Raw genomic sequence first — 8805 nt, 5'->3', positions numbered from 1 at the left:
TTATTCAAATGTAAAAGAGAAATGTTAGAAATTATATTTTTATTTTATGATTATTTTACAATACTATATGGTAGGTTCTAATTGATCTTTGATTTTTTTTTTTTAATTTATTATTATTATTATTTTTTAACAAATTCAAGCGTTTGGCCAGATAAAGAAACCGTTGGAGAAACTTGCATTAGACCGCCTATTCATTCACTTTGAAAATAATGACAAATTTAAAGGTTGATTGACGCTATTAAATTAGCATTATAGAATAAAAGTGTAGTCGTAAATATAAAATTTAAATTTTTACCGGTTAACTCGTCTATAATGTAAAGAGACATGTTACATGTATATTTGTTATACATTTTTTTTTTTTTTTTCTAAATCAACTATTGAATCTATTGAACCCATATTTGAGTTCTTGTAAGTCTTAATTAATTTAGAGAAAAAAAAATGTATGGAAGATCGTAAAAAAAAAAAATCATTTCTCATAATGTAAATGTAAATTTAGATTTTGAATTCTGATGACAAGCATTTGGACACTCTCGTCGTCGTCACTAAACAGTGGAAACGTCCCGGCGTCTTTTATCCTTACCTTAATTCACAAGATTGGTATAAAATAATGGGAGTATATAAAGGGAAGCGTAGACGAAGATGATGCATCAGCATCATCGTCTTGGTCTTGGCAAGCTCCTTAACCTTCTTCCCGTGGTGCTTTACCCTAACCAGTGTGCCGTCCGAACATCGATCCGGAAATCAACGGCGACGATGGCGACAGAGCCCATGCCTAAGCCTCCGTTGGCCAAGAAGGTGGAGCACGTGATGGAAATGTTCGGGGACGCGAGGATCGACAACTACTACTGGCTCCGCGATGACTCCCGCACCGATCCTGAGGTCCTCTCTTACCTCAAACAAGAGAATGCCTACACCGATTCTGTCATGTCCGGTAAGAAAGAGCCTCACTTTGCTTGTCTCTCTGTTTGTTTGTTTGTTTGTTTCTCGGGAAAACAAGACCTCTTCGTTTCTCTGTAAGGTGGCAAAAAGTTTGAAGATGAGCTGTTCGCGGAGATAAGAGGGCGGGTGAAGGAGGACGATGTGTCTGCCCCTGTGCGCAAAGGGGAATACTACTACTACGAGAGGACTTTGCAGGGGAAGGAGTACGCTCAGCATTGTCGGCGTCTTATACCCAATGCGGAGGGAGCCCCACCTTCCGTGTACGACACCATGCCCACAGGCCCTGATGCCCCCGTGGAGCATGTTATCTTGGATGGGAATGTCAAGGCTGAAGCTCATGATTATTATGTCGTTGCAGCTTTCAAGGTTAGTCCCAATAACAAGCTGTTGGCCTATGCGGAAGACACCAAAGGAGATGAGATTTATACTGCCTACGTCATTGACGCTCAAACTGGGGCTCCTGTGGGCAACCCTCTTCTGGGTCTCACTTCCTATCTCGAATGGGCTGGTGACGACTCTTTAGTTTACATCACCATGGATGGAATTCTCCGTCCTGACAAGGTTCTTCTACTTCCTTTTTCTATGAAAAGCAAACTTTAAATTTTTGGTAATGGTGATGGCATTGGCAAATGGCAATGGTCTGTTTTTTTGCTCGCTTGCAGGCATGGTTGCATAAACTGGGAACAGAACAATCACGGGATTCCTGTCTTTATCACGAAAAGGATGAGACGTTTTCTCTTGATCTTCAAGCTTCTGAGAGCAAGAGGTTTTTGTTCGTTGCTTCTGAAAGTAAAAATACAAGGTTCAACTTCTGTCTTGATGTTTCAAAGCCTGAAGATGGGCTTAAAGTTCTAACACCTCGTCTAGATGGTATTGACACGTCAGTCAGCCATCGTGGAGATCATTTTTTTATTCGGAGGAGAAGCGACGAGTGTTTCAATTCAGAGATAGTAGCTTGTCCTCTGGATAATACATCTGCAACTACGGTTCTTCTTCCCCACAGGGAAAGGTGATAATCAATATGAGCATGATGTTTAACTTTGCTGAGACATTAATTCAGCGGCTGCCTTTGCCCTTCTTCCTTATTTTTTTTTTTTGGTAAAATATTCTGGCTTATTTCTTGTGTTCTATGTAAATTATGGTGTAATTAATTGTATTATTAGCGTAAAGAGTGTCGACTTGATTGTGACCTACCTAACTTAAAAAAATCAGACACTCTTCTGGTTGAATTTTGACCTTCCACTGATATATATACATTGGGGATACTTTCAGCCCTTTAATATGCTTTGTCCTTTGTCCTTTGTCCTTAGTATGTAAACTTAATGAAAGTGACTCATGACTTTATGGGCAAACATATCTGCCCTGCTGTTAGCCATTCATTTGCACTTTCTCTGACCACGTATCCTTCTATGTACCATGTGAAAATGATTCAACTATGGTGCAGAAAAATGAAATATAATGATGCAACGAGTTACACAGGTGTGTGTGCAATTTCAGCATTTTGTGATGTTATTTGTTGCACACCCATGCTAGAAATTTTTGCTTAGAACGTGGTATTTCTAAAGTAGTTACCATTCCCTCTGTATTCTTGGAGACACGTGGTTCCATGGAATGAAAGCTTATTAAGTTTGAATTTTGTCCAGCGTAAAAATTCAGGACATACAACTCTTTAAGGATCATCTAGTTGTATATGAGCGTGAAAAGGGCCTACCAAAAGTAACTATTTATGGCCTTCCAGATGCTGGAGAACCGCTTAAGAGTCTTCAAGGTGGTCATATTGTTGATTTTATTGATCCAATATACTTGGTGGAACGATTAGAGTCACAGTTTACTTCCAGCATTTTACGATTTGCCTATAGTTCAATGAAGACTCCTCGCTCGGTGTATGATTATGATATGAAGGCAGGCATTTCTGTTTTGAAGAAGATTGAAGTTGTAAGTTATATAAATAAATCCTTTTCAAATTATTGTGTTCTGCATAGACTTCTATTTACATGCTTAGGACAATAGGTGTAGTTCTCTTATCTGATCTTTTCTATGAGCATGATTTCTGTCAATGTGTGTATATATGTGCTTTTATTTTCCTGTGTTGCAAACTTAATGAGCATCCTGTAAGTCAGAATTAATCAAGAAATTGACTCATAAATTTGAACTAATCATGGAATTGACTCATTTATTAGTCATTTTTGCATATGTGTTTGGGTATGACATATGACTTAATAATACATGCTTGCTCCATTTTACCAACTCATAAGTTCCTTAATATTTGCTTCAACAATAAGAAAGCCTAGAATCCTCACGGTACAAGGGATGGGGAGAAAAAAAAAAAATCTTTGAGGTAATTCTTGAAGATCACTAAAAAAATGTGAGAGTAGTACTAGAATGGGTGACCTTCTAGGAAGTCTTTTTGTTGCACCCCTCGTTTATTCATCAAAAAATAGGTCATTAAAAAGAGATACCAAAACTTTGCTGATTGGTTTTTTAAAATATGTTATTTATATTGTGGAAAAAGATCAAGGAAATGAGGACTTCAAAAGTTTTGAGTATGATTAATGAAATCAAATGTTATGCCTTCAAGATTAAGAGATGTATTTTGGGCTTATGGCTTTCCATGTTCGTAATTCCTTTAGTGGTGAAACAATTGCTAATGTCAATGAAGACTCGTACCGTTGATATCTCAGTCGTAAATATATGTAAGTGCTAGGTTGACATATATATAATGATTGAATTCTTTTTCTCTGGTGCAATAGAGTAAAAAGAGGGAAATTTGTGCATTAATATCCTAGTTTATGCTTCATTTATTGAGCTGCTTATCTAATTCACAATTAATTTAATTTTCCTTCTTACTCAGGTGTTGGGGGGTTTTGATGCATCGGATTATGTTACTGAAAGAAAATGGGTCAGTGCTCCAGATGGCACTCAGATTCCTTTATCAATTGTTTATCGCAAGGATCTTGTGAAATTTGATGGGTCGGATCCATTGGTACTTTATGGCTATGGTTCTTATGAGGTAATAGAAGATTTCATCGATTAAGTTGTAGATAGTGGCACAAATGGGAATTTATATGGTTTTGGTACCATGTTGATAATGGAAAAAAAAGGCTACTGGTTCTTTTGCATCATATTAATGCAATATGATTTTCAAAGATCAAATCTTCTTGTTGTGGAGGATTGTTTTGATTTATTATGTGTTATTGCTTACAATATTCAATCTGTAGGCAGAACTTTGAAGCTCTGGCATATCAGCCCTAGTCCTCTTGCTTTTGTAACAATGTTGTCCAACTCATTGAAGTTTGAGTGAGTGGTTTTATCCATTCCGTTCTTGCAATGTCCCCTCAAAAGCTTCAACGTCCTATTTGTGGGCCATTTTTCTGGGTTATTTTTAGCTTTCTGGTCTAAAAAGTTGCTATTCCCCAATCATGGGAAATAAGTTAACAGTAGATTGATACGTTGCTGTCTGTATTATGTAATTGACCATTTTTGCTTTTGTTGTAGGAACATATGACTCATCATTTGGACTGATCATTTTTGTTATGCTCATGCAAATTGGTCTGGATGCAATGTCCTTCGATTCATGAATCCAATTTCTTTGTGTTTTTCACTTATACTCGATTATTTTATTTGAACTTGCTCGGCAAATCAGAATTTCTTATTCTGAACAGGTATGCATAGATCCCAGTTTCAAGGCATCAAGGCTGTCTTTGTTAGATCGGGGTTTTGTTTATGCAATAGCTCACATTCGCGGAGGTGGTGAAATGGGGAGGCAGTGGTATGAGAATGGGAAGTTCTTGAAGAAAAAAAATACTTTCACTGATTTTATTGCTTGTGCTGAGTATTTAATAGAAAACAAGTACTGTTCGAAGGAAAAGTTGTGTATTATTGGAAGAAGTGCAGGAGGTTTGCTTATTGGTGCTGTTCTGAATATGAGGCCTGATTTGTTCAAGGCTGCTGTTGCTGGAGTACCTTTTGTAGATGTTCTGACTACAATGCTGGATCCAACTATCCCCCTTACTACTTCAGAGTGGGAGGTATGTTTTGTTCACTCGCGAGATGCTGATTTATTTCTATGTTTACATTCCAAAAAAGTTTAGTTTTTGGTTATTGTATGCAGATAATGATTAGTGAATTAGATCTTCCACTCTACCTAATGTAATGCATTGAAATATAAATATGGATATGATATACATACATGCATACATATATCCATATATCATTTGATGAAACTTATACCTGCAGCTATACTATACAAGTAACAAATCTCTAGTTTTGAGGACGATGATATGTTGTTATACCAGGTTTTATCACTAAGATGGGATTCACCCAAATTTGAGGTCCTGCATTTTCTTATGTGCTCTGGAGAAACTGGAATGCTTTGATTAGGCTTTTGTATTTGCCAATCTGGTACTTTACATTGTTCATGGTTCTATGGATCTACTTTTCTTGCCTTGTCTATCTCCGAGACATACATATATGTATGAGCAGCTATATTACACAAGTGATAATTTTGTTGTAGCTGATTGCTCTTTCTTACTGCAGGAATGGGGTGACCCCCGAAAGGAAGAGTTCTACTTCTACATGAAGTCATATTCCCCTGTTGATAATGTGAGAACCATACGACTCTGTGTTTCCCTTATACACAGTTGACCAGTATTCTCTGGGCCATGAAGTTACACTAGCTATCATTTTTCACCATTTGAACTGATAGCAGGGTAGTTTTTTTTTGGTAGATTCTTGATATTTTTCTTTCTGGTTTGACCTTTAACGATATTTACACAGGTTAAGGCACAAAATTATCCTGACATTCTTGTAACAGCTGGTTTAAATGGTAAGTATAATTGCTTAACACTATTTCTATGCAGTCTTCATCATAACTACACATATTTTTCCATGACAGTTATAACCTGCTTATCCATTATATTTATGGCAAACCACCATGGCAGCACGCACAAAAATTTCAAATAGATTAAGGTCTAATTATTGTGAAAAGTATCAAAGATAGTAGATGTTAAAGAATTTGGGTCGTCCAAGCTGGTCGAGTACCCAAACATGGGAGCCCATCTATAAGCTTGACTACATGGTTTCTTAATTGATACAATTTTATCAAATTAATGTTTGTTTGGATGATTACTATGGATGGGGCACATTGAATGGTTATTGCTAATCCACCAATGTGGCTCACATGCACAATTGAGAGGAAAAGTAGATAATATAAATTCCTTTCCCCCCAGCAGTCATTCTGAACCCTGGTTCATTGTGTCAGATCCACGTGTTATGTATTCAGAACCTGCTAAGTTTGTGGCGAAACTGAGGGAACTGAAGACTGATGATAACCTGCTGTTGTTTAAGTGTGAATTTGGTGCTGGACATTCCTCGAAGTCAGGAAGGTAACACTTTTCACTTTTTCTGGTTATTATTCCTACAGCTTAATTTAATTTTGGAGCTTAGGTTTTCTTTCTTCTCTCCCTCTCTCTCTCTCTCTCTCTCTCTCTCTCTTGTTTTGTTTTGTTTTTTTTTTTTTTTTTTTTTTTTTGGGGGGGGGGGGGGGGGGGGGGGGGGGGGGTTAGCTAAAATAGATCTTGCACATGTATGATACGAATGCATGGGTCATGTTATAGAGATGTGGATACAGGGATCTACATTGAAGTTGTAGGCAAAAGAAGGTAGTTTTAAGTTATATGAAGAGGAAATATATAATGTTCAAACAATGCTTCTTTATAAAGCTTGCCATTTCATGTGGAGGCAAAGACTTGCCAGGGTTCTTGGAACTGTTCTTCCTACCTATATCTTTCTTTTGATTCCATTTTCTTGGTTTATTGTCCTTGAATATATGGAATTGTTTCATACAACTGATAAACTGATCTGTTGACCCAGCTTGCATCTTGTAGCTGTATATTATTTATTTATTTCTCTTAAATGCTTCTGCTCATGCATCTCCGTCTTTTTCCCTCTTGCAATGATATGACACTGACACTGACAATGATGCTGATGGTGATTGAATCAGTTTTAAGTATATTCGTATCTATTTATTTGCGTAATAAAATTCCGTTCAACTTGTTTCATTGTGTTGTTTGAGGGGGTTGCTAATGGGTCGGTAGTCCATTTATATTCATCCTGCAAACTTTATGTGAGGTCATAGATCCTGCCATGTATATTGATCCAAAGATCTTGTGTTAGAAGCATTCTGACGTGGGCTTGGATGAACTTATTCTTATTAAATGGAAAGTCCCCATAGAGTTCTTTCATTCCTAGAAGTCCAAAGCAATCGCATGCCTTCTCTCTTTAATTACTAAGTGTACTATTATTTTGTTGGGTGCAGATTTGAGAAGCTTCAAGAAGATGCCTTCACGTATGCTTTTATAATGAAGTCTCTTAACATGATTCCTGACCTTGGATATGGGGAGAACTGATGCCTTGCTGCATTAGGAGATGGTGCAGTGAAAAGAACCGTAAGTTGCGAAACAGTATCAGCAACATCTTGCATAGGAGTTCACTCATCTGGCGTGCCGATTCAATTAGAAGTGTTGATTGCTGAAGTTAATACTTGTAGCATGGAAAAAAAGTCATTAGAAGGAGAAACAAAAAAAAGAAAAAAAGAAAAAAAAGTGCATAATTTTATCCCTTTGTGTATTGTATTCTCTTTGGTAATATGATGGTTAATGTATGGATGTTTGTTCAAGGTTCACATGATAAGGGACTAATTACTTATAGAATAGCTTAACAGAATGAAAGCACTTTTAATGGCCTAGCCATTTCCTCCTTTTAGTTAAAATGGCTAAGCAAATCCTTAAAAACCCCATCCATCCCCTTATGAAAACTAATTACATTTTTGCATTTTTGATTCATTTGTGAACAGTCTAATGCCTTGCCTTTACACAAACCAAAAAATCATTTGTTTCTTATTTCTCTCTTCCTCTCATTCTCCAATACTTTTTTTTTTTTTTTGGGTCGGTTTTGGTGTTATGGGTTCGTTTCATTAATGGGTTTCAGAGTATAGAGGTTGTCTGTATTGTGTTGCGATGGTTTCGGTGGGGGGATGGATTTTGCATTAGCTGGTCACATTCGATGACGCCATTTCAGAGTTGTCCGCTGCTTCTAGCTCTGAAAATTTTCGCTTGGGGGATTTTGGGGGGTTGTAATGTTGGGTTTGTTATTGTTGTTTGGTTTGGTGTGATGATTGTGTGATTTTTGGTGATACTGTGTTGTGTTGGTGATGGTGGAGAGTAGTGTGGAGTGGTGGTTATTCGGCAAATGGGTGTTCCATTTGGTGTTTTTGGTGGGGAGATGGATGTTGGTTTTGAAAAGTGTTAGTTAAGTTAGAAACAATATATTTTGGTTAGTAATTCTGCATATAAATATATATAAAACCATTGGGAATGCGCTGAATAATGCTACAAATTACATTTTTATTCTACAATTATTCAACAATGATGATGTGACGGTTCTAACAAATCTTTTAAATCAGTCATTATTTAGAAAAAAAATATATTCAATATTTAATTTGAATTGTCATGTCAATATTGTGGATTGACAATTGTAGAATTAAAATGTAGTTTCTAACATTATTCCAACAGAATACACTACTCTTCAAAAAGAAAAATAATGTTCGGCCATTGACCCCGTCTTTTGCAATTTTGTAGTCTTTTTGTGTGTACGACCATCCATTTCAAAATAAAGATAAATCATTTCTTAGTTTAAATTATGTTTTATAAAAAATATTGTCATGTCATTTAAATATACAATTTTAAATACAACAAAACAGAATATTCACCACAAAATTGATCATGCTTCGTATGGGACAAACCATAAATGGCGCTTCAAACGCCGTTGAGATTTGGTGACGGGCCAATTCGGAAGGAGGCATCGGTT

General features: G+C 36.6%; 1 protein-coding gene across 1 annotated transcript; it reads left to right on the top strand.

Annotated features, from left to right (window-relative positions):
• Positions 1 to 608: 608 nt before the first annotated feature.
• LOC133866997 (uncharacterized) lies at positions 609 to 7621 on the top strand. The gene is made up of 10 exons (XM_062303669.1): positions 609 to 931; positions 1019 to 1500; positions 1602 to 1948; positions 2583 to 2874; positions 3791 to 3949; positions 4602 to 4967; positions 5476 to 5541; positions 5716 to 5764; positions 6200 to 6323; positions 7256 to 7621. Exons 1-10 carry the CDS (start codon positions 640 to 642, stop codon positions 7344 to 7346), a joined length of 2268 nt encoding a protein of 755 aa, XP_062159653.1. The 5' UTR covers positions 609 to 639; the 3' UTR covers positions 7347 to 7621.
• The last annotated feature ends 1184 nt before the right edge of the window (positions 7622 to 8805 follow it).

The sequence above is a fragment of the Alnus glutinosa genome, chromosome 4 (assembly GCF_958979055.1).
Source record: "Alnus glutinosa chromosome 4, dhAlnGlut1.1, whole genome shotgun sequence".
Lineage (NCBI taxonomy): Eukaryota > Viridiplantae > Streptophyta > Magnoliopsida > Fagales > Betulaceae > Alnus > Alnus glutinosa.
This window is presented reverse-complemented; position numbering and strand designations above follow the sequence as displayed.